At 40.9% G+C, this 26,001-nt stretch overlaps 1 protein-coding gene across 1 annotated transcript in view; it reads left to right on the plus strand.

The window, feature by feature from the left end:
* TRPC7 (transient receptor potential cation channel subfamily C member 7) overlaps nt 1–26,001 on the plus strand; it is a 75,047-nt gene that overhangs the window by 21,125 nt on the left and 27,921 nt on the right. Inside the window, 2 exon segments of the mRNA XM_008632636.2 lie at nt 7,999–8,181; nt 22,413–22,577. Coding sequence (XP_008630858.2) covers nt 7,999–8,181; nt 22,413–22,577 — 348 coding nt within the window.

Genomic DNA, 26,001 nt, shown 5'->3' on the forward strand with positions numbered 1-26,001 from the left:
GAGGGGGGGGGGTTCCCACAGCTGGAACAGGTCCATCGACTCCAGGATGGCCGTGGCCCGGCCCAGCCTGGCCCAAGCAGGGCCTGGCCAGGCCCACTGGGCCCTGCTCGGGCCCCGCAGCCACCTGTGCCAGCACCAGAAACGAGAGAGAGCTTGGAGGGGGAGTTTGCCTATTCTTAAATGTGGATCACAGAGGCAGTCACAACTTTAAGTGGCTTAGAGAATTGTCCATATTCAAATTGGCCAGCTGATAGGTTCTGTCAGTTCCCAGAGGAAACTGTAAGCACCCCTTAGCAAGGACATCCCTTCCGGGACTATGCTTGCTAACCTATGACAGTCTCTCACGTCAGAGCTGCAGAATGACCTGAAAGGAGGTTGTGGTGGGGTGGGGGGTTGGCCTTTTCTCCCAGGTAACCAGTGATTCTCAGTGTCATATCCCCACACAAGGAGCAAACAAGTATTTGAATGTCATGGAGAGGGATTTGGAGCATGGCACTGCATCAGCATGAGCTTGACTTTACTGTTAATGTGAACAGATCCTAAACTCTTTTTCAACAAGAAAATTATCAGAGTATTCCTTTGAAATGCATAGATTGCATTTAAAGAGAAGCTGTTGACAGGGCACAGGAGACAGACCCTCTCCTTGGCCGAATTTGTGTGTTCCCTACATTTGGCATGCACATTTCACTAATACCTCTGTACAGCCTGTCCTGTTTTTGTGACGTCCAGGGACTTGGTAGTTTATCTTCAGAAAACAGGTGTTTCAGCGTAAACATTCAAATGAGCTCGGGAAAATCTGCAAGAAAAAAAACACCTTTCACTTACTTGAGGAATCAAAAGCGTGTGGCTTATTTGTGATGTGTGCTTGAAAATGAGCTGTGGTGATATGAAAGAGAAGTACATCAAGCATCAAATGCCATCTTATGTTGAAAAGCTGCTATGCCAACCTTGGGACTTTAAATTCTCTCATTTTAAAAAAATTGTCAACCAGCATAATTTCTGTTCTAGGTTAAATAAATATTTTCAGAGACTTGGAATGTACTGTTAGTTCTCTGCTGAATAGCACTGATACTCATGCACAGGGATGCTCAGTAATGGCACCTGTCAGGCTGAAGGTGACTTTGGGAGAAAGGAGTAGAGGAGATGGAGGTGCTTTTCCGGCAACTCCTTAAGTATGAAAAAGAAAGATTGTATTCTGTTCAGGGTGAGAACTTTGGATAAGTCAAGTCATCCTTTAATTTCAGTGTAGAGGGAGTTCACATGTACAGGAAACTTATTTTAAGTTTCAAATAGTAAAGAAAATCAATAGAAGTAATAAAAAAGGTTGAGAGTGGACTGATTCTGAAATTTCTTATGCTAGGGAATCTAAAACTTTGGTTGAAGAGTTAGGAATTCTGCTCAGTCTCAATCCTTAATTTTCTTCAAGGATTATATTCAGTTCCTGCCTTTGCTTCCCCAAATAATCCATCCATTAATTTTAGATTTGAAAAAAACAAAACAACCAAACACCTTTTAAAGGAATTGTTCCAAGGGCAAGTCAAAGTATTTTTCATTTTCTAATGTTTTTATTGATGGAAAAATAGCTTCCAAAATTTATTCATTAGTTTTGGTCGCACAGAAGCTACATTTATCAAAAACATGAATAATTTCCCAGAAGAAATTATTGGTAGAGTTGGTAGATTCATAAGAGCTAGAGCAGAAAAGAGCTAAAGTGCAAAAGAGTAGAAATAAAACAGGGAGGTGCAAACCTGTCCTTTCTGCTGCCTTTGACAGTTTGCACTTTAAAGTTCTTGGAATGTTATTGCTGAAGATTAAACATATACCTGCACCTGCAAATGATGCTGCAAAAGCACGGCGACAAATTTTAAAGGCTTTTCAACTCCACATCTGGAATCACTACCACCATCTTCTCAAGCTTCTTTAAGGATTTGATATATCTACCAGAAAATAGGTATAAGGTGAAATCCAAAGTCAGTGGTTTGATTGATTCCTTACTGCTCTATCCCCTTGGTGGAGGGATATGCTCTCTTAGAGATGAGTTTCTGCAGTGCATGTGAAGAGATGAATTGCAGCTAGAATGCTGAGGAGAATAAAGACACACACAAAAAAATAGTCTTATGGTAAATCAGCCAGTGCAACTGCCATTGAAATCCCTGTAGTGATGCAAGGGATGTTATTTCCATGGCTTGTTGGAAGTCAGAAAATTTTTTGTCTCTATCAAATCATCCTGTTGTTTTCTGGGCTTCTTTGGAGAAGAATAATGTCAACACAGACAGCACTGTGGTTTGTCCTTGGGCTCTTATATTGGCCGCACCTCTTTGTGTCTCATGACAGATCTAATCCCCCTTTGCCTGGAGGCCCCTCTGCTCTGCCATGCTGCAGCACTGTTCAGAGGACAAACCATGGCCATGTTTCTCTTGGATCCATTTAGAAGGGTCCAAATTGCTTGGAAAGCAACAGAGTCACACTTCTGAAATGTCAAACTCTTGTATATGAACAGATTGTTGATTATATTATGCTCGCTGGAGATTAAGAAGTCAAGGTCTGGATGATTTTAAAAATGAACCAGAGCATCTGTTCCTACCTCTAGAAACATTTAGTAACCTGCACCTGAGTAGTGAAATGTTTTAAACGAGCACTTGGCTTTAAACTCAGAGACATGCCCACTGGGTATGGCACAGTATGCCCAGAGCACCAATAATTCTCTGCTGCCACTTAAGAAGCAAGAGAACATAGACCAACTGGATGTGCTTTCTGGAAAATTAACTGTACAGCCTTGGCATACATAGACTGTGCATGTAGGCATTTAGTCTGGAAACAATAGGAATGCACTCAACTGTATTCAAAAGTGTCAGCAGCTGGCAAAGCTCTTTGGGAGGGGTGCTCAGTGCATTTCAGAGGATAACGAGGTTACATGGTCAGGATCAGTGCAGAGCCCTTCCTTAGCATCTTCTCTCATTGCCTTCTCTCCCACAGGCCTTGTGCTTCTTTTCATTCCCAAATGTATGGCCAGTCAACAACACTGTAAATACCCAGAAGGAAATCTGTCCCACAGCTTTTCTGTACCGGCTTGTGCATATTTCATATGATATCTAATCAGTAAATATTTATAAGCATTTTGAATATTTGATATGATGGCTTATTTAACAATTTCATTTCAAATATTGCATGAAATATTTCTGCTTTTTGTCCCCCTCCTTTCTCTCAGCTTTGTTTTCTTTCCACAATAATTTTTACTTGGGGGAGTTTTCTGTTCATATTTACAGAATTACCTCTCCATGTTTTTTTCTGCTGCCTCTTCTCAAAATGCTAATCTAAGCAATGCAATATTTCTCCCCTTGATATATGTGCATGTGTGATGTAGATTAAATACAAAGAGCCAAGAGCTCATGGAAACATGAAAAGAGGCTCTGTGCAATGCGCCTACAGCTTTCATTTGCACAGCAAATTTAATGCTACCCAGTAATTCCAGATAGGTTCTTGGTTTTAGTTTTTCTCATTTCACTTAACTTTTTACTCAAACTCCATCCCTCTGACCTGAAACAGCTCCTTTCTGAAAAAATCTGGTTGTTTTTGAACAGATGTGGAGACATGACAGAGTTCATTTAGAACATAATCAACAGATAATAATAGGGTACTTGGAGAAATTGCAGTGAATGACAAGTACCATCAGCCTTTTCAAAACAGCAAAATTAGACATTTTTAACTCCACATGCACAACAGTGTTACAAGAAGCAGGAAATGACTAATTTGGAATCCTTTTATTACATTCTAGTTTTTAAAAAATGATATTGTAACATTCTCAGGCATTATCCTGACCCTTCTCTGCTCACCGCCTCTATTGGAAATAAAATTCTGTTACATGTGTTATTTGAAACAGACTGGCTCTGTTGCCTACTTGTATCCCTCATCTTCTTCCCTGAGGCTTGACAGCTCTCAGCCTGTCAGGATGAGGCCCCTGCATCTCTCATGTGTGATTTGCAGTTTTCATTACTGTAAAAATCCATCTGGTTTATGAACCTCATAATCCTCAGACTTCTATAATATGGCACCTGATTGGGATGCTTGGGAAGGTTTGGGTTATTTTCATTGCCTGTGTCTGCTTTTGCTGCACTGCCAGGAGGACTGAGCTGGATTTTGTGTCTCCAGCCCTGAGTTTCTTGTTGTGGTACAAGTCTGACCCCAATTGCCGCCCACTGCCTGCCCAGGCTTGCAGCCAGGATAGTTCTCCACAAAACTTATTTAGACAGGAGGGCCATGAGGTGCCTGGTTTAGGGGTTGAACCTCGCTGGCAGGGCAGTGGTGAAGTGGTAACTGTCCTTTTGCACCCCAAGACACAGTGGCCATGTGCCCCTCAGTGTTCTGGCAGAGTCACGGGTGTCCTCAGGGCTATGATCTTCTAAAACTTGGTGTAACAAGTATCACAGAGAATCACAGAATACTCTGAGTTCGAAAGGAGCCCCAAGGATCATCAAAGTCCAGCTCCTGACCCTGCACAGAACAGCCCCAAGAATCCCACCATATTCCAGAGAGCCTTGTCCAAACACTTGTTTAGCTCTGTCAGATTGGTGCTGTGACCACTGCCCTGGGGAGCTTTTTCCAGTGCCCAACCACCCTCTGGGTGAAGAACCTTCTTCTAATATCCAACCTGAACCTCCCCTGACACAACTTCAGGCCATTCCCTCAGGTCCTGTCACTGGTCACCAGTGTCTGGGAGTATCTGGAAATGTGTGCTTGCTCTCCTTCACCTCTTCCTCCCGCCTCTCACTGATCCTTGCCCTGGGGTGCAGCTTTCCATCCACTGTCCCACACTCCTTCCTGCAGGGAAAGCAGGATCTTGGATGCTTCCAAATGTGTGAAATATAGGCAAATGTGTGAAATACCCAGTGCTGGCACAAACACCGATAGAGCTTGGATGCTGCTTGTAAATAAATCTTCTTGGCTTCCTTGGGATTTTTCCTGTGCGTCAGAACTCGCAATTCAGGATTTTAGATGCAGGTACAGAATTTCTACTTGCATCACCAGAACTGTGCTTTGCAAGCCAGGATCAGGAGAAGCTTGGCTGTCAGACCTCTGTTAATCTCAGTTTTTAAGTAAAGAATAATGTGTGCTTGAGAGAAATACACTGACAGGAGAGTCATTGAGTGTGTTCTCGCCATCAGGGTGATCAGGATTTTCTGTGAAGACTGTGAGCATTAAGGAAGCCAGAACAAAGATGACAAATGGTTTAGAAAAGGGATCATCAGAAGACACAGCAGGTTCAGTTATCTTTGAGACATGTCTTAACAGATGAGCAGTCTCCTGAGAGATGTAATCTGCTCTCCTGCCTGGCTGCAGAATTGCTGGAGGGCACTTTACTTCATGTTATGTTATGTTATGTTATGTTATGTTATGTTATGTTATGTTATATGTTCTTTCTACAGTCTGTATCTTGGATAGGGTGTATGGCTGCTTGTGTCTGCTTAAAAATCAGAGTAAAAAACTTTGAATGGGGAAATCGTCCATAGTCTCTACAAATGTACAGAACCAGTAAAAACATTAAGCTTGGAGATGTGAATAAAGTTGGGTCGTGATAGCGTTTTCCAGCTGGGAACCTGCCATTTGCAGATGTTTTGGAAGCACTTTTCTAGTTGCTAACTAAACTCTTTCCTTAAAGAAAAGAGAAGAGGGGAGAAAACCTAATCTAATACAAGCTAGTTGCTCAGACGATGTGGAAGTGTTGATGAGAATTTCCTAAAATGTGCTGGTTAAGAGATAACCTTGTGAACTTTGCAAACGGTACATAGAGAATGATATTGAAGCTCAGCAGAGTTCTCACTCTTGTTATTTTAAAGCTGCAGAGCTAATAAAGTATCTCCATTACCTGTGGCAGCAAGGCATTTCATTCCCACTCTACATCTACTTTCAAATCTATCTATATTTGCTGTCCTTCACTGTTTCTGTAGTTATTTTGAGGCTGATATTTTTGTTTGGCCATCTATTCTCTCAGTGAAGAGGCAAGCTTTCTGTTTATTGAAATTCATCTTGGTGTGGGGAAGATAAAAGCACAGAACTGATTTGAGAGGAGCACTTTGAAGCCATAAAGAACAATCTGTCTTTCATTTACATTTCAGACCTTACCTCACCCTGTATTCGAAAACATTTACTCCACAGATCCTATCTATCTCCACAAAATGCTCAGGTACTAGATTTAGATATAAATGGACCATCGTTTTCTGCCTGAGCCATGAGGACATCTTAAATCTTAGTGCTCCAGCTTGGCACATTTGTGGAAGTCTTGGTGCCCCAGCTTCTGCAATGGGGCATTCACCCAGATAAAGATCTGCTTGTTGGACTCTTATGTCTCCTCTTAATGAAGATTTGAAGTTCTTGCTCCTCTCCATTAACAACACAATGAGAACATCCGGTCTGATTACAGCACTCAAGGACAAAAAGAGGAACTCCGATTTAAACCTTTTTGATAGCTAAGAGGATGTAACCATACAAGTTTCACCTTGCAGAAGGTGTCAGCAGTAAAATCCCTGCTATTCCCCAGCTGTCTTCAGCCCTTTCTCCTAAACACGGATCAGAAACTGCTTCTTCCCTTTCCTGTGAGAATGCCCCACTTCCACTCCTGAGGGGCTTTCTAGTTCCCTGTGATTCTTCAATTATTCTGTGCTCTTCCCAGCTCTTCCATGCATGGAAAGCAAAGTTGGGACACACACACACACATGCACAGTAAAAACAACCTCAAACCTATAACGAAGTCATTAAACCCTCTGATGTTAGAAACTCCTTATCATCTCAGTCCTGAAGGGTAAAAACTGACCAAAGAAGTTAAGCCACCTCTAATGACATCATATTTTAGACAGTTCCGTTCTACTTAATTAATGAATGTTTGCACAGCGCTTTGAGATCTTTGTCTAACAAGGAAGGCTAATATGTTGCTATGAGTAAATGATAGAATCGATAATTTAGAAAATATAGAAGCACAAAGTCAGGTTGCCCTTATCATTTCTGCAAAGCCAGGTTTAACTATCTTCTTCTTTTGGCTGCTGGCTTAATTAGATAAGGTACTGAATTTAATTAACTCATCAAACCTAATTTGAAAAGATCTCTCAAGTCAGTAAGAGCTTGTCTTACGGTTATTATTCTATTTGTTGCATTGAGCCTTTAATATCACCATTTTGTTATGATATTAATGGTAGCCTTAATTGTGTTCTAAATTATAACATTTACTCAGGTGGCACTTTCCTTGTTTTTTAAGTGTCAGCATGTGAAAATCAATCACAATTTAATTTAAGGCAGGGAAATTGCTCTTCTACCCCTCTGTCAAGTCAGCTATAGGCTATCTCTTTTCCTGTAAGTGTAATTTGGGTTTGCAAAGTGCAATTATTTCACAGGAAGTCATGTTGAGTTTCTGAAGTCCCATTTCTTGGAGAGGTGTTATGACAATGATCATCTGGATGCTCTTTTGGGAATGGTTAACTAAATTCTAAGGTTTGAGGCTGAAGTTGGTATTACAACTATATAATTCATTTGAACACATCTGTGCGTGATGCTCCAGCTTGTTGTACCAGTCTGAAACTTCTTGAAAGTTATTAAAGAAAGAATTACTAGGAAAGAACCTAAACTGAAAAATTTGCTGTACTATTATAATACAGTTAGCAGGACCTTTTTTTGGACATATTTTTACATTCCTAGAAATATGCCACACAGAGAGGAGAGGTCAACTAATTGCTTAAAATCAAAATTTCTCTAGAAATTATTTACTTGTTCTGTAAAACTTGTTCTATTGTCATGCAAACTATGCTGCTGATATAGACATTGCTAATTAAGTCTGGACGAGTTCCTGTACTTTCATGAAAAGCCATCAACATGCTGTGTGGAATCAAATGCTTTCTTAGTCTTCCAGGCAGTAGTTTTGCAGAAGTAACCTTGCTCACAATTGCTGTCTCTTCTTTTTTCGTTTGCCTGTTTGCAGCACAAATAAAGACCTTTGTTTCTGCTCTCCCTCAGAACGACTATCGGAAGTTATCTATGCAATGCAAGGACTTTGTCGTGGGGGTGCTGGACCTGTGCAGAGACACTGAAGAAGTGGAGGCTATTCTGAATGGAGATGTGAACATCCATTTGTGCCCTGAGCACCACCGGCCAAGTCTGAGCAGGATTAAACTTGCTATTAAATATGAGGTCAAAAAGGTAAGAATCAGTCCACTCTCAACCTTTTTTATTACTTCTATTGATTTTCTTTACTATTTGAAACTTAAAATAAGTTTCCTGTACATGTGAAGTCCCTTTGGGTCCCTGGTGAATATGTCGTCGCATTTAATTATGCTTCGTTGATGTCACCTGAAAAATAAACAAAAGATAGATTTCAGTGGGACCAGGACTATCCCTAGAACTTTAGCAGCTTGTGGCTTGATTTGCATTTTCTCACATCTTTTAATATGAACAAGGTTATTTGCAAAGTGAAAAATAAATTCTTCTACAAGTATTTAAAACAATGATTCAGCCTTACAGAAGGGTGTTGTGTGAATGGAAAATGTTATTCTGGCAAATTCTAGGCCTGGGTGGTCCCAACTAATTGCTCCTACAATATGCATTGATGGAAACTGGGCTCCTGCTACAGGACTCGAAGAGCGTTCCAAATTTTCAAGCTAACATCTGCTCTCTCTTTCCCCTCCCAAACCCACCACCTGCTTCCTTCTGCCTCTTGACTGTGCTGCTGTGCTGGCTGGAGAAAGTCCTTTCCTGCTACGAAAGCCATTAATTAAAGAGAATCTTAAAACATATTTGAAATTAAATGCTTTCATGCACGAGCATGTAGTATGGAGCCAAATATTTTCTCCTAGAATGTTGTGTCTCTGCTTTGTTCCATCACCAAAACCAAGTGGAACATCCCACTTCACTCTTAGTCAGATGTTCAACAAGCTGGGTCAAGTTTAGTTGTTGAAGCTGTTGCTTTGGTAACAGGCGGCCAAACTTGCTCTGATGGTCTTTCAGAAAATGAACTAATCTAAACAACACAGATAGTACCTCATCAAGGAACAGTGCCCAGTGATCCATGGCCTGAGAATCATCAGTCACAGAATCAGGGAACATTCTGAGTTGCAAAGGACTTGGTCAGAACCTCGAGCCTTTTCAGTGTGTGAATTCTCCTGTGCTACTTTGCTCACTTATCCTTCTAAATATTTGTGTCCTCCTCTCGATACCAAGACCATGAGCTGAAGCTGCTGTGCTGCTCTGAGCACTTCCATCCTGGCTTGCCTGGTTCCAGAGGGACATTCCCCCATTTCTTACCCTCTCTATACATAGAACTTTTCACAGTGCATGAATGCTGACCTAAAGCACCTGTGGGAGGTCATGTACACTTGATCTTTTCACGTATAAATATCTTCCTATACCTAGGAAAGCTGAGCATCCTTTCTGGATCACAGCAACTTGTTGCACACTGATAAAAACCATTAAACTAATTGCAGGATATGACCTTGAGCATTCAGCAGTCTGGTGATGACTCTCAGGTCAGCACAATCTTTTCAGCAGCTAGTGTGTGTCTATGTGTAAGATGAGTACTTAGCAGCTATCTTGAATCTGTGGGAGACAGACACATTTAGATAAATGGTTTTGGGCTTTGGCAGTGACATGATAATAGACTGGTTTTGGTCACACTTGCTGAACAAAGACATTGTGTTATGGTAACACAGTAATTATTTCCTTAAGAGGCAATGCATTTCAGGTGCAAGCTTTTTATTCAGTTGAGAGATATTTAGGTTTATGTGTACAAATCCAGTGCTTTGAAATCCATTTCCATTTTAAGGAAATCCTGTAATAGAGAGAGGTGAGAGGGAGGGTGAAGTATTACGGATATTTAACAGACCAATTTTTGGACAGATTCTGTAAATTTCAAGTCACTTTTTCAAAGCTAATGACTCATCATGACTAAACCATGTCCAGTCCTGGGCTCCTGAGTCTGAGATGTGCAGCTCCTGTAATGGGTCCAGCAGAGAACAAAGGTAATTAGGGGACCAGAGCATCTCTCTTATGAGGAAAGGCTGAGGGAGCTGGGCCTGCTCAGAGCTGAGAAAAGAAAACTGAGAGGAGAGCTCATCAGTGTCTGTCAGTGTCTGCAGGGAAGGTGTCGAGAGGATGGACCAGGCTCTGCTCAGTGCTCCAGGTAACAGGACAAGAGGCATCGGACAGAAACTGATGCCCAGGAAGTTCCACCTGGATATGGGAAGAATTTCTTTACTGTTCATGTGACCGAGTACTGGAACAGATTGCCCAGAGCGTGTGGAGTCTCCCTCACTGAGGACATTCAAGAACTGTCCAAACATAATCCTGTGCCGTGTGCTCTGGGATGACCCTGCTTGCACAGGAGTTTTATACAAGACAACTTTAGGGACTTCAGAATGGTCTGAAAAAAAAAAAATCCAAAAAAAGGAGTTAGAGGTTATGAGTTATTTTTTCATTAAGTTCATATGCAGACTAAATATTTGCATTTGCATGTGAAATTTTAAGAAATATTTGATGTTTAAAAAATCTATTTCTACCATTAGCTTCCTAATTCACATTTCCATATTAACACTCAGTGCCTACAATAGGCTTTCTTTGATGAAAAATTGCAGAGAACAATGAAACACATTGAAAATTATTATTTAATATCCATTATTTTACTTTTACAGCTGCTGATGCAGTCTGTATTTCATCACGCTTTTATTTCCAGAGTCTGGGAAAGATGTCAAGGACTCCCACCCTCAGACAGAAGAGCAATTGTTCATCAGAGTTTCATCAGGTCTTTTAAAATCTCCCTTGTTCTTTTAAATTTCTTTGTTCCTTCACTGTCCTCATACAGTGCAGTCACTGCAGGCACAGTGCCTAAGGAAAATCTTGTGTTCACACCAGGGCTGAAGCCTTCACACCTCCCCTGCTCAGGAAACCTGTAACTGGTACCTATAGCAGGTTTTTGTCCATGCCCTAAATGATCTGTCTCTGCATTTTTCCTTCTTTGCTTCCCATTAAAGTCCCCTGTTACTTCGTTCATTTTCAACTTCAGAAAAGCAATTCTCTGGTCAAGTGAAAGGACACAGCTTTATTGATCAGTATCTTTCTTCCTAATTTACAAAGTTTGAGATGAATCTTGTAAAGTCATTCAAGAAAGCATCAGAAATTACAGGCTTCACTTGTTGGTCTTTTTTTCCTTTTTTTCCTTTTTTTTCTTTTGCAAAGCATGCTACTAGCACATATGAGATAATGGTGAGAAGCTTAAGGCTCTAATTAAAGGACTCTCCATAAAAGATATTTGAAGAATTAGGAAATTCTGCTTTTTCATATTTTGCACCAAAGAGTAACCCAAAATTACAGTAGTTTACAAAGTTGTTTATAAAAATGCTGTATTGCTGTTATTCTTACCACTTTTTGAAAGAACTAAATAATCACTCTGTACCCCAGGATTTTTGGAAAAAATTTACTCAAATGTCCTCTGCTCAAGTTTTTCAGAGGCATTTTTCTGTTTAGACCAGCTGTCTTAATGATTCCCGGAAAATTATTAAAATGGGAACAGTTTGTCAAGAGCAAAACAAACAATTTTCAAACACTTAAGCATTTACTGAGTCCTGGATTCTTTCCAAGAACTAGACTTTCAGCCCATGTTATGGGATGGCTGCAAATTTACCATTGTCTCCCCTGGTTTATTTAGTGATGCTTTGCACTTGCACACTTCAGCCAATAAGAGATTTCTTGCTCCTCCAGCCATGCAGGGTCTCAGGGACAGGGAGGTTGGGTGCAGGAAGAGCAGCCAAGCACTCTGATGATGCTGCAGCTAGGCTGTGCAGGTGTTAACCTGAACACTGGAGCACAGGCTGGGAAGTCTCATGGTGAGAGCAAACTGTGGAGTCCAGCAGCTGCTCATAGAAGTGGCAAAATAAAAAGCAGCATTAAGGTGGAACAGGTGGTTTTGGTGGATTATAACCAGAAGTGGCTTCAGTTGCCTAGTGGAAGTTCTGATCCCGAGGACGATGAGCTCTGTGGGCCATGGATACCCTCAGCTGCTCCTCAGGCAGGTTTACAACATCTGAAAGCTTACTGTGTTCTTGACTGAAATTTTTATAGTAAGGTTTTTTTTTCTTTTCTTGAAACATTCAAACAAATTTGTTTTCACTCAGATACTTGAAGCGTAAGAGTAGCACACATTTTTTCTGTGTGTGAACTCATTTCTAATTAAGCCAGCACATGATTTCTGCTTTTGAGAAGCAGAGGTTGGAAATACCTTTGGACAGCCAATGATGAGAAAATTAAAGTTTTGATGTCTCACAACAAAACCATTTTGCTGCTGTATATCAGCTGCACAGATGCCTTCATATTTTATATTCTCATTTTAGTCTGTACCAATATGATCCTTTCTTGCCTCTCTTTAATGTTGGCAGGGGACTTGTGTTGACATTTACCTTTAGGTGTAAAGCTGTTGCTTCTCTGTAGGTGTAAAGCTGTTGCTCTTCTGTAGGAGGTGACATTCATTTTCCTTCTTTCCCAATGGCAGAATTATCATTGCTCTATTCTTTTAATTGCAAATGTTGAGTGCCCACCTCTGTCTTCTCAGCAGCTCCGTTCATAACCACCATAAAGCCAGAGCACCTTTCTCTTTCATGAGTTTTAATTTAATTAACAGTAAGACACACAAATTGGGTTGGAAAAAAAAAAATTAAACAGAACACCAGATGGCTGTGTAAATCCTATTTAAGAGGGAGCTGGAACAGGAACTTTTTTCATAACTATATTATTAATAATTAACATATGGAGGATGCTCTGAACAGAATACTCGTGGCTGCATTAGATTATAACTTTGCACTGCGTTGGTCACGCGACTCCGATGCTTGAGGGCATAAGATGTCCCAGCTCTCATTAACTGCTGCCACAGCCTGAGTGGGAGCTGGAGAAGGTTAGTGCCTGAATGGGCAAAAGAACCAGCCCTGCCTGTGCTGAAGAGAGAGTTTTGACCCCAAAACATGCAGTAACAGACACTGTCCCAGCCACAGGCTGGGGGACAGCTCCTGTAGAGCATCCTTAGGAAGGTTACCTGGGAAAGCTTGGGTTTTGCATGGGAAGCACAGGAAAATAAGGTGGAGAACAGAGGGCAGGAGAAACCCAAAACTGACAAGAAGTTCTGACACTTCTCCCCTTGGAGAGCAAGGAGTGTATCTGTGCCATGTGCCATGGTGGGTGACATCTGAGCGCTCTCAATTTGCAGTTATCCTGCAGAATCCTGTGGGGAGTGCCCTGGGGAGGGACTGCTGCAGGGGAAAGGGGAGAGGGCACACCAGGGCACTGCCCACAGCCTGCACACCAGCCTTAACACCAATGGAAAACTACATTTTGGTAACACAAATGAAATTATTCAGATGCACAACTTTAGTTTAGGAATTTCTCATAGGATGAACATTGATCTTTCAGTGCCCCAGTGGTTATAACATGCACAGATACAGCTTGGAACAGGACAGGGCTATGTTTTACCACCAAATGAGAAGCCTCAAGGAGGAGAACTCCTCAGTCAAAAGGACTTTCAGGAAGTTGTACTTTTGTTCGTGCAATCCCTCGTTAATTTTTTTTCCCACTTTTTAGTTTCAGGAATATTTAACTGAGGCCTTGGGAAGTCATTGATGTCTTGGACAGTGGTGGTGGGAAGAGAAGTATCTCTTGTTTCCATCAGGGGAGAGCCAGTGAATACTGTAAAATGTAATTTAATATCTAAGTGAACAGTGGAAACACTGTGGTCATTCTGGACTCTAAAGCTTATCCATGTAATTTTTCTTTTTACACTTTTAATTGCATGTTGCAGATGTTTTGACAGAGATTGGAAAGGGAAGGAGTTACTTCCCTTCCCCACAGAATGCATTTCTATATCTGAGTATTTCATTAGCAAGGTTCCTTCCTCCCACTGAAATCTGTGACTCTGATTATTTCCTTTTTCCCAGATGTTTTAATTTCTTTTCTTTGACAAATCTCATTTTGTTATTTCCTGCCCATACATCCATCCTCTTAAGGTTTCAATGAATCATTTCTCCATCCTGAATATTGTTTGCAATATTCCAAATTTACTGTAATATGCAGACTTAATTATTTTCATTTGCAAAGTGTCAGGGTCTTAAATGTCCATCAAGATACAGACAAGTGAGCAGAGGAACACATCAAAACCATTGCATGGATGTACCTCACATATGAAAGGACTTAAATTACCTTTAATAAATAAATAAAATTCCCACAGGAAAGAGCAATTGATATGGTTTGCTACAAATCTGACCTTACATGACTTCAATTTTGACTTTGCCTATTTCCCCACAGGCAATAGACCTGTAAAGGTGCATTTGGGATGAAAAGTCAGATATGGATTAATAGAACCCTTAAAATAAATATAAATAAACCAGTATTTCAAGTTCTTGAGGGTCTTTTCCCAAGTGATATTTAAATGTGGATCTGCATGGATACTGTCCCAGGGTGAGGCTCTCCTGCATGAGCTTCTTGTCACACTCCTGTAGATGTCTGCATTTGAGCATATTTTTGGGACTCTATACCTGGTGGAGAGAGGAGTCTCATCCTATGAGCGAGTCTGTCTCCCCACCAGCCCTGCTGGGAATAAATCCATCTACACTAGAGGCAGCTGAGCTTGAGCACCAGCCCAGTTTCTTCACCATGTGACCAAGGGAAAATAGTTCCTGGCTCTCCTGGGGGAGGAAGAGGCTATGGCGTTTTAAATCTCTTCTTCTGTGCCCTCTGTGGCTGTTTTTTGAGATACCAAAGGGACACTGTTGCTTGGTAGTTTTTTACTATGGCATGTTTTCAGATGAATAATTCAATAATAAGGATTTTCAAGTGGTTTTGATTTTGCACAGATATGAAAATCCTGGAATGTTAAAGGCTGGGACTTGCAATTCAGTTTCTTGTTTTCAGATAAATAATTCAATGATAATATTTATTCATATATGTAAAAAGAGGAGAAATCAGACAGTAACAATAAATCTCTTCAGCAAACATGCAGCCCACTAGAACAAGAAACTGACGTTTTCCAAAGTGCCAACCGCCTTATTCCCTACCCTAGAGAAGAATGCTGAGCCCAAAAAAGCCCTATTTTTGTCTCAGGAAAGTCAAATTATAAAGAAACTGAAAGCAAAACAAGGCTTAAACTGAACCAAAGAATTTGTGTAAACTCTACATTTTCTAGTTACACATCTCAAATATATCAGGCTTACCTTTTCATTTCATATGGTATAAAATTAACAGGAGAACAACAAAAGTCCCTTCCACTATTATTATTAATTTTGCTTTTCCAGTCAGCACTGAAAAGCATTAGTGTCAATGGGCAAATTGCATTTGCAATGGTCTTGGCAGTTTTATTTACCCCATCATTTTTGTCTTCTATTAGACTAATTTGTTTTTATTGGGTTTTAAATGGTGTCTGGTCAAAGCCTGTTTCTACCCACGTTGCTCATCCTGCCAGGATCGTGCCATGGCCTTTACGGAGCTGAGCCACACGGGGGCTTTGGGACAATCACACAAGCACCGGGATGATCTTCACTGCCCTGTTTCTGTCCTTTGTCACCTTTGCAAAGTGAGATCCCAGTCCTGCTAACGTACTCACTGGTTTAGCAGGGAGCAGATCTGCCCCAAACACTCTTGTTTTTATAGAGCAGAATGAGTCACAGGAAGGAGATGTGCTTGTAAGCTGGAGCTAGGTGAAGTTTCAACTGTTCAAAATTATGATTTTGTACTGGATAACTCAGGTCAACCAGCAAGTGGATCCAGGTATTGGATTTCAATAAAACTGGGGAATGTGTGAGTATCCTGGGATTTTATGTACTTGCCCTCTGCCAAATGGCTCTAACAAGAAAGATTTTGGTTCAGAAGGAAACAATGTGAAAGGTTTTGTGAAAGGTGCAATTAATTACTAATACTAAATACTTGTGGGCTTACACCTTAAAAGTAATTCAGAGTGTGAAGTTGCACAATTAGTTGGGGCTTTTTTTCCTGATAATTCTGGCTCATCTGGGCCCTGCTTACAAATATAAACCTCTTCCCTTTGCTGCAGGTTTAAAACCACTGTAGTTAGACTCCAGACAGCAGGTCTGACTATTCACCAAGCCTGTCACAAAGCTCATCTGCAGGATGAGCAAGATCTTCATGAATATTTGTGTGCTGCTATTAGACAGTCAAATGAACCCCAGGGACAGAGGGAAAGCTGCAGCAATCCTCAGGGCAGGGATATTTCCTTATTGTCTGGGTGTCTGCAGCAATATCTCAGATATATATCTTTTGTCACGTAGTGTTTCCTTTTGTGCCGTGGTCAGATCCCATTGAAATGAGTCTTGATCAGTTGAATTTTCTTTCGTCCATGAAAATCTTACTTTTGCATCTGGACAAAGGAATTTGGACCTGCTTTTACTCTCTCTTATAAGGTTAGTCTGGTGCAAAGTGTTTTTAAAACTGGGCCTGTGGCCATGGATAGAATTTAAATATAATTAGAGCAAGTCTCTTTTGTGAAAAGGTCCTGGTGTCACAGCATGGGTCTTTGGAATTGAACTTCACTTGTTATTTTTAATTCATTAACAGTAGGGCATGTACTTTTCTATTTATTTCTTAAACTTTCTGCAGTTTTATTTGCCTCTCTTGCAGCCACAACAGCAAAGAGGGAACCAAGTTCCAGCCATATTTACCCTCTGACAACTTCACCTATCAGAATTTAACAGCACAAGCATTTGCTAAAGGCAATTTTTTTTCACACTCCAGAGCATGAAATAATCCATAGTATCATACAGAATACCCCACCTGCTTCTGCTAAGGTCTCAGAATAGTTTCTACAAAACAAAGGGCTCTTTGTTCACTTGGAGGTTCACAGAGCAGAGTACAACGTGGAGATAAGAAAAGGCTTCTGCTTGTGCTGGTCTTTCCCTGTACTGTGTGTTTTCCAGCAAACTTCAGTAATTCCCCCTGAGCTCTGTCATCTTCTGCTCTGCATCAGGTGAAATGACTCTGCAATGGGTCTTTTACTGGATAAAAAAAATGTTTTGACACATTTTCCACCTTTTCTCCAGCCTCCAAAAATGTATCTTTCAGTCAAAGAAAAGTATTTTATTCAGTATAAATGCAGACCCTTTATTTAGGCTTCAAGCCTTAAAAATGCTTAAAATATCAAAAGAATCTTCAAAAGGGAAAAGTGTTATAAAAGCAAAGAAATTATGTTTTGTTTTAATACATTCATTGGTTTTTTTCCCCTGTCATTTGCATGTGGGCATATGTATACCCCTTAATTCATCTGATCCTCTTTGGTGAAATGGCAGTGTATTTTTCACCCTTCAGGGGAAGAGCAGTAATATCCTGCTTTGACCTTTCCCTGAGTTTCTTCCACCCCTGCCAATGTTTGCTGATACTCCCACAGCCTTCAGCAACCTGCTGAAAAAGGATGATTTCATTTCTCCTTTGGTGAATGCTTCACTGGGAGAAACACGGCACTGCCTATGCAGCAAGCTCAGCTTTCCCTCCCTCCCTCCCTCTGGTTTTGCTCAAGCACAGCAAAGCTGCCAAGGAAACCCCAACTCACCTTTCCAGACCAGCACTGGCTTTGGTCCTGCTGGGAACACAAGCACAGCAAGCTCAGTCAGTTCAGGCTGTGTTTGTCTGTGAGGTGTCAGGAAATCTTCGTGATAATTCTGACGTACTTTTAACTTTGCAGAGCACACAATGTGTGGGGTTCAGATCCCACCTGATTTTTCCAATGTGTGGATCCCGGAAGGAGCACTGCTCCTCTGTTCCTGGCAACACAGAATCACAGAATGGTTTGGGTTGGAAGGGACCTTAAAGATCACCCAGGTCCAACCCTCCTGCCATGGGCAGGGATGCTGGCAAAATGGGAAAAGCCATGTATGCAACCCATTTGCTGTCCCCTTCTTTTTCACTTGTAATTTAGAGGCACGAGGTGACAATTGAAACCCTTTGGATGACTCATTTGAGTCAGCATTTTCCCTCAGATCTCTGGCATTTGATGCCTTACACACCCAGCCCAGGGTTCCTGTGAGCAGGTGCTGCAGCCTAAAATGTGTTAATAAATGTAGGTTTGCAGAAGCAAAGAGCTACATCAAAAGATAAATGCTTAATAATGAACCCAGAAAGGTTGTTCCAAGGACATGAATGCAGCTACATGATGGAAAGAGAAATTGCTCATCTCTGCCCCTGCCAGTGTCTCTTGACATCCCCAGTGTTCTACTGAAAGTCTATTTATGCAGCTCCATTTTAGCTCACACTCAGTGATTAAACACACTGAGGTTTGCCATAAGGCTGACAAGAAGGGACAAGCTGAGAGAACATGACAGGAGCACCTCAGGACTCTACAGTCACAGGTTCACGTTGTTAGTTCTGATATGCAGGGTTTTAAACTGCTTCCACTGCTTCACTGATGAGTTTTTCCTTCCTACCACAGCTCCTGGCTATTCTGTGTAGGGTACATTAGAAAAGTGAGATGATCCTGTCTGGGTGGTTAATTCTTTTGCCTGTACTTTTAAGGGGAATAGAATTATTTCAGTAATAAAAGAGAGACTGGTTGTTTTCTGCACGATTAATTCCAATGATCTGAGGCTGACCTCTGTCTTTTAGCTGTCTTGCCATAAGTTTCCTTATTTCTGCTGACACCATTTTTCTGTCCAAGACAGAGATTTTTCTCCTCTCCTCTCCTCTCCTCTCCTCTCCACTCCTCTCCTCTCCTCTTACAGGCTCTTTCTCTGTTCAATATAGTAGAAAATAAAAAATAAAAGTCTCTCTATTACAGTGTTTTCTATCAGAAGTAACTTTCTATATGTTCACAGAAATATAAAGGTACTTTATCATCTGTGGGCTGAAACTCCTGTTTTGAACAGCTATGCTGAGGAAAAGACTCTCATTCTGTCGTAAGGGCTGGAAAGTGTTTCCCCACAATGCATATACACGCTGAGCTAGCAGAAAGAGCTGCCACACATCGAATTAGATAGAAATGTGGAGAAGTTATCACTCAATGTGGTATCCACAGTGATCTCTGAAACACCCTCTTTATTCCTATATGTAAAACTGTTTCTTTAGGTCCTTTCAATTCCCACTGAAGTCTCTGAGGAACTTTTTTCCATATTCCAGACAAATACTAATCTCTCTCATTTAATCCCCTGTAGCACAGGACAGGGGCTTTTGGAGCTGTCAATACTTTCCTGAGTCTTTCACTGCCTCTCAAAAATGCTGCTTTGGCAGCTTCATTATTTGAGCTGATTGATGTGTGATTTTATTATAATTATTTTAGCCTTTTTTTAACTTAAAAAGCTGGGTGACTGATAGGCTGGAGGGAAGTACAGTTTCCTTCCTATATCAAAAGGTATGCACGGTACCAGCAAAAAGCACTGCCATCTACTGGGATCCCAGGGCCATGGGACCAGAAAAGCTTCCACCGTGGTTTCTGAATGCACAAGCACTGGAAAACATTTTGCTTTAGCTCGCAGGTCCTGATGCATTACCTTACTGCCTCTGCCCAGGAGATAAAGCACTCAATGCTTTTAAGTGGCTGGTTTTGGAGCCAGGCAATCCCCTCCACTGCCAGTGCTTCCATTTCAATCAGAGATATCCTGCCCTTCTGCACAGCCCTGGTCACACCACTCTTTCTTGTCTGCAGCACAGGAGCATCCACAGTTTGTCCCTAAAAGCCTCCTCGCCTCATTTTCCGGCACTGAAGAAAGGAAAATAGCATTTAATGGGAACATTGAAAAAGCACTGCAGCATTCAGTCCTCTGAAATTCAATATCACACATCACCATTTGTCATAATGCTTTGAAGCATTCTGCCTTGAAGCTTTTGTCTCAAGCTCTGTTCTTCTCCGTGCCTAAGTCACTAAGCAAAGCATTAGTGTAATCTTTAACTTGGTGTTAGTGCCCATTCCCAGGGGACAGAGTAAGTTAAATGGCTCTGTAACATCTCTGAGGAGATCTAAGATGAGTTTCTGAAATGTTGATAGAGAGAGGGCTGGCAGTGCCCAGGGGTCACTGTGTGTTTCATTAATGTCTGATAGAGAAAACAATGAAAACTGTACTGCTTGCTATAAGCAAATAACAGATCAAAACTCATTCATGCACTGATCTTTCTGATCCTAAACCTATTTTTCCCTCATTTTTGTAATAATCAGAGTAAGATGAACACCATCAAGGCTCTATGCCACTCCACCTGTCTTTATTGCCTTGTACAAAATAAACTGTTCCACTGAACTGGGTTTTATGGCAATTCCTTCTCAATTTTCCTATATTTGTATTTTCATTGTAGCTGTTCCCAGACAAAGTGAAAAAATGGACAGATTAAAATGTCTGATGAAGTCTCTGAAATGCCAACCAGAAGTCTTTGACTGTCTCATTGCCAAGGACAACTGAATTTCTTTGTTTGAATCAATTCTCATAATGCAGTGAGCAATTGCAAGAGGAGGAGGAAGTCTGGATGTTGCTTGGGCCCTTCATCCCAGAAGTCTGCACATTCACCAGTGTAATTTCCCTTTCCATGAGCCTCTACAATTGTTGTCGAATTCATGATATCTGAAAATAAAATTTGGAAAAGGGATCAATTCTCTACCGAGCTTCCTTCCACTTGATTTTTCTGTCAATTTGCCAGAAAGATAACAAGCCCAAGCAGCATTAGTGCAGACATAAACGCTGGGCATTAGGAAATGCCTCCGTGTAATACTGCTGTCATCACCTCGAACTTTAAATGCTCAGAAGGACTAGGACTCATGATTTATAATTATCTTTTTTAAAAGCTTGCTTTTTTTTGAAAGCAGATTAAAAGAAAGCATATTAAAACGCTAATATTTCCAGGAAAAAATTCTAAAGACAAAGGAGGTTAAAAGTACCTACAAATTACTTTGTTCTGATTGATTTATTCAGTGGAAGGGGTAAAGTCTCATTTTCTTTTTTTTTTCTTTTTGAGAAAAGCCAAATTCATCTCAAGAGCGCATTTTAAACATCTGCTAATGTGCTTTTAATGAAGGAAAAGTGCTATTCCACAGCAATCCTAATTACTGTGCAACTGTATTTCCTTCTGAACAGTAACAGTTTTGTTATGCAAACATCTCAAAAAGAGTCCATTAAGTTCCCAATTCGATCATGGTTCACAGATAGTGAAGATGAAAGCAGAGTTAGCATTTTCTCTGCTTTTCAGTCCCAAGAAAACTACAGCAACGGCTGAAATCTTTCAGCTTAAAGGGCTGATCCAGGGCAAGGAGTGGCTGCCAGACCTGGTCCATGTCCAGGCAGGCAGGGCAGCAGTGGCCACCAAGCTCCAGCAGCCTCTGCTTTCCTCCTCTCTTTTTTTCTTGACCCCCTTCATCCTCCCCTTCACCTCCAGAAAGTTCTGCTCATTGAAATAGTAGAGCATTTTATATTTCCCTCCTAGGAACATTCATTCAGCCACTGAACTAATAAATGAAACCCTCAGTTCTGCTAATGCAATTAACTGCATCAGCAACATATTTATTTTTCATGTTTTCTTTCTGTTATTTTGCCTTTTAATTATCCTTCTTTGTGATTAAAGGTAGCCACATTCTAAATTCAATCACCTCAAAGGACAATATGAAATAAAGAAGTTTAATCTTTTATTATAAAACCGTTAGGTGGGATCTGGTGGTGCTGTAATTTTGCCATTAAGAAATTGTCCTTTTCACTTTTCTGCTGCTCGCCTTTCCTTTTATCTCTTTTTTTTACCTCTGAACAGTAAACTGCAGAAGAGTCTCAGTTACAGGGTACAAAACAGGTACTTTCTGTACCAGAGCACCACAGCTTTTCCTTCTGCTTTTGAATTTGTCTTTTTGTCTGATCAGTAAAGAATGAGCTGTCATATTTTGAAAGGTACTCTGAGATAAAGCATTTAAAGTAGCAAAATACCAGCCAGATCTCATAATTTACAGGAGAGCCCTGCAGAATGGCTCCCTTTTGGTCTTTACACAGTGAATAGAACACTATAATATTAGTGCCATGTTAAGCTGCTGGGTCAAGGGCCTCTGTCTCTAGCAAAGTCATGATGGTGTTTTTCAGCTTGACTTCCAAGTACATCTGTGTCTTTTCTGAATCCCAGGTAGACTGTCTTACCCCAAGAGGTAACTTGCTCAGAGGCATTTTGTCAGTGCTGACCACATGGATTTTGGGGGTTGGCTCTGACATTCTGCTTTTTAATCACATAAAGGTAGCTCGACCCTAGGGAAGACAAGGAGTAGAAGTGATGCACATTCTGCCAGTACCTGAGGGTCTTGTGTGCCTGCTTTGCAGTTTTCTGTTTGTTTGTCAGACAACAAAGGCACGACCTGTCACGTTCCATGGGCAAGCTCAGAAGGTTATTCCCTGAAATCTCATCCTCCTTAGACAATGCTACTGATGTCTCTATTTCTGCTTTTCTCACAGTTTGTTGCTCACCCCAACTGCCAGCAGCAATTGCTCACCATGTGGTATGAAAACCTCTCAGGCTTAAGGCAGCAATCCATAGCTGTGAAGTTCTTGGCTGTCTTTGGAGTCTCCATCGGCCTGCCCTTCCTTGCAATAGCCTACTGGATCGCTCCCTGCAGCAAGGTACAAACTCCTGACGGTGCGTGGGGTCTATGGGCATTTCTACCCAGGGCCTGGAATGAAGCCCCAGATTTTTCCATAATGCTGTTGGGAAATGATTAATGGCACCCTCTAGTATTGCCCCGGGGGAGAGCAAGCTGGAGGTGTCGCTTGACAGCACAAATGGAACAAACTGGCATGGTTTGAGATTCATCTTGACAGGGAAAAAAGTGGGGTGGTGGGGAAAGAGGGTGAAGAGTGGGTGACAAGAAAGGAACAAGAAATTTATAGGAGATAACAACATGGGAGTGGAGTGAAGCAAGAACAGAAGAGCCACCAAAACTGGAAATAACTAAAGACAAGATTCTTTAGTTAAACTCTTGTTCCTTTCATGCACTTTTTATTGTGGGTTCCTCCCTTCTTCATGGCTCCTTTGTTACCTCTCCTCCTTCTTTCTGAGCTTGTGGTTTTAATTAGTGGAGCTTTATTGTGGTTTTAGTTAGTGGAGCATTACTGTGGTTTTAGTTAGTGGAGCATTATTGTGGTTTCAGTTAGTGGAGCATTATTGTGGTTTTAGTTAGTGGAGCATTATTATGACACGTGGGCCTGATACTCTGGCAAGCCCCAGGAAACTTCTTAGTGTTGCAGCAAAGACTAGACTTAATCATAAAATATTTATGGTTTTGAGGGAAAAGATGATGAAACTTAGAATACTGCTGTATACCTAAATATAGATCAGATGGAGGAGGAGAATTTGTTGAGACCTAAAGGGCAAAGGACCAGAGCCAACCATTAGCCTGGGTAAAATCTCGAGTTGTTTGTGGTATGAAATTGTAGAGGGTTCATCCTGAAAGAGTCTGCTCAAACAAGGGGAGATAAATAGGTGTGTGGCTGAGTGATAAACAGTTTTCTCACTGCTCTTGCCACAGAAAAACGGGTGGCAGGGGAAAAGATCATTTCACATTCAGCAATAGCCAGCAACATCATCCCTTCCAAGGTAGATGTCTTCTGCAGGAGGCATATCACAGGTACTTAAATTTGATCAAAATCACCCCTGGTGATTTTGTACAGTATTCAGTCTTGAAAGTATCTTCTCCCATTTCCTCTAAAAACCAGTGAGGAATCCCTTCTAAATTTATCAAACCCAAGTAGTTATAGATCCATCAATTAGTATTGAGGAGAGATTATAATTTGAAACGTACATTAATAGAATCAGAAAAACAGTCCTTCAGTATGTCTGAGATAATAAAACACACTCGAGCCTTGGTCTCCTCCAAAATAGCTCCAAGAGGAGTACTTGGTGTTAGAGTATATGAGGATGTAACTTCATCTCCTCGAGGTCTGTATCAACACAGAGCCCCTCATCTTCCATGGGTACCAGACAGGACTCCAGAGGTGCTCACAGAGAAGTGCATGTGAAAGCCAGGCTGTGCTGCAGGTGGTTTTGGCTGGATCATAGAGGGAATTAGTGTGGAATTACCACCTCGATTCCCTCATGTCAGACCCCAGTCTAGCAGGGATTTATGAAGCTGTTTAATTTCCTTCACCTCTGTTGAACGTGTTGGGAGTTGGCACACCATCCAACAGCAACGTTTGTGGTGCAGTCTCAGAATTAGAGAGGCCACATTTGAATATAGCAATGGGTAGGGAGAACAGTTAGACTAGAAATAAGCGGACAATTTAAAAGGAAAGCATAAAAACTAAGGGGAAAGAAACTGAGGCAAAACCCCCCTAAAACTAAAACAGTTTTACAGCAGAAGTAAGAAACTATTGAGAAAGTTACTTGGTTTTAATTTCTTGAAGTTGATGTATTAAAATTTAAAAAGGGGGGAGGTGGGAGATACTTAACTTTTCATCAGCTTTGATTTCATTACACTAAACCTTTCATGCATTCTCATTTTTCAATGTCCTTTCTTTTCACCCCACTTTAGACTGTGAAAAACCACATGTAATCCTCTAGCACAAAGTCCAATTGAAATTTCTTTCAGGCAGGTATTGTCTTTTAATGCATGGATTTGCCTTGATCAGAACAATGTAGTCTTGATTTTTGATTGGGGCCTGTGATAGAAATAACTGAATAACAAATGCATTTTTCCCCCACAAATTTGTACCTTACCCAAAATCATTGGCCTCAGTTTCAAGGGCTGCAGGTTGATCCAAGAGTCTTGTGTCCTCTCACAGTGTTACTGCAGAAAATTCTACATAGGCAGCGTTTCCACTCTGAGCAGTCCAGTTTTGTCCTGGTCAACTTCATAAATGTTTTATTTGGTTTTTACTGATGGAAGCAATATTGATATCACACAACTGGGCAATGAAATATTTTTTCCATAGGAACAACCAGTTATGATATTTAACTTAAATCAGGCCTGTCTTACAAGACACACAGGTGCCCAGGAATGAGTCAGGGACTCATTTCTTTACCAAGGCAGTGATAAAAATGGAGGAAATTTCTAATGTGAAATATTGCAATAGGAGCTGTCCAATCAACACTACTGTGTATCATATTCTTATGCTGCTCACATTCTGCAGTTTCACATAGGATAGTAAAGGAATTCATATTCAAAATTACTTCAAAGATACTGATGTATTTTAGCTAGGAACATACTTTGGAGCCTATCCTCCCCAAGAGAAAATTTTCTTTAATAAAGCTCTGTGAGGTTAGAATGTACCATACCAAATACTACCCACAAAAATTTGGTACATAGTATTGCCTGGAGTTTGCACCTCAACCTTATGTATTCTTTTCCACTCAGTTGCACAGAACTGCCTTTATTAGAAGCAGTTTTACTGTCAGTCATTCATTCATTCATTTCTGGATGCACAGACTGTTGACACGACCCATGAAGTTTAAGCCTATCCTATCCTGAAATATCCATGCTCACTCATCCATCTCCTGGAGGCCACGAATCTGCAATAAACTATTGCTTTATATGTTGGTCTCTGAATTTTTTTTCATTGGTGATCAAAAGAGAAAAGAGATTGGATAGAAAAATTGCACAGTCTGTTGCCCAAAAATGTAATGACAAGAGCACGAGGGACTGTTTGGATTGTCTGTAGAGCTTCAAGATGTGTTCTCTTTCTCCTCGGGTTGGTTGATGTGCACGGCCAAACTTTGCAACACTGAGAGATCATTCATACACAGCCCTCAATGGCTGTTGTCTCATTTTCCTGTAACCATGCTGGGGATTGTGGACTGCAGCTCCCACCGAAACGGACTCTGCATTGTTTAAGCACTGGAACTTTAATGGCTCACTCTGCCTAAGCTGTATCTGTACCTTTTTATCCTGAAATACATGAAATCACTACAACAGTATCCTTCATGCTTCTGCTGTGAGCGTAGCACAGAGCACAGTAATGGATTTTTTCTTTATGATGTTTCTATCCTTTTTTGTTCCTGCCTGAGCATTCGCAAAATTTTGTAATGATATCACACTATATATTTTTGTTC

The sequence above is a fragment of the Corvus brachyrhynchos genome, unplaced genomic scaffold (genome assembly GCF_000691975.1).
Source record: "Corvus brachyrhynchos isolate BGI_N302 unplaced genomic scaffold, ASM69197v1 scaffold54, whole genome shotgun sequence".
Classification (NCBI taxonomy): Eukaryota; Metazoa; Chordata; class Aves; order Passeriformes; family Corvidae; genus Corvus; species Corvus brachyrhynchos.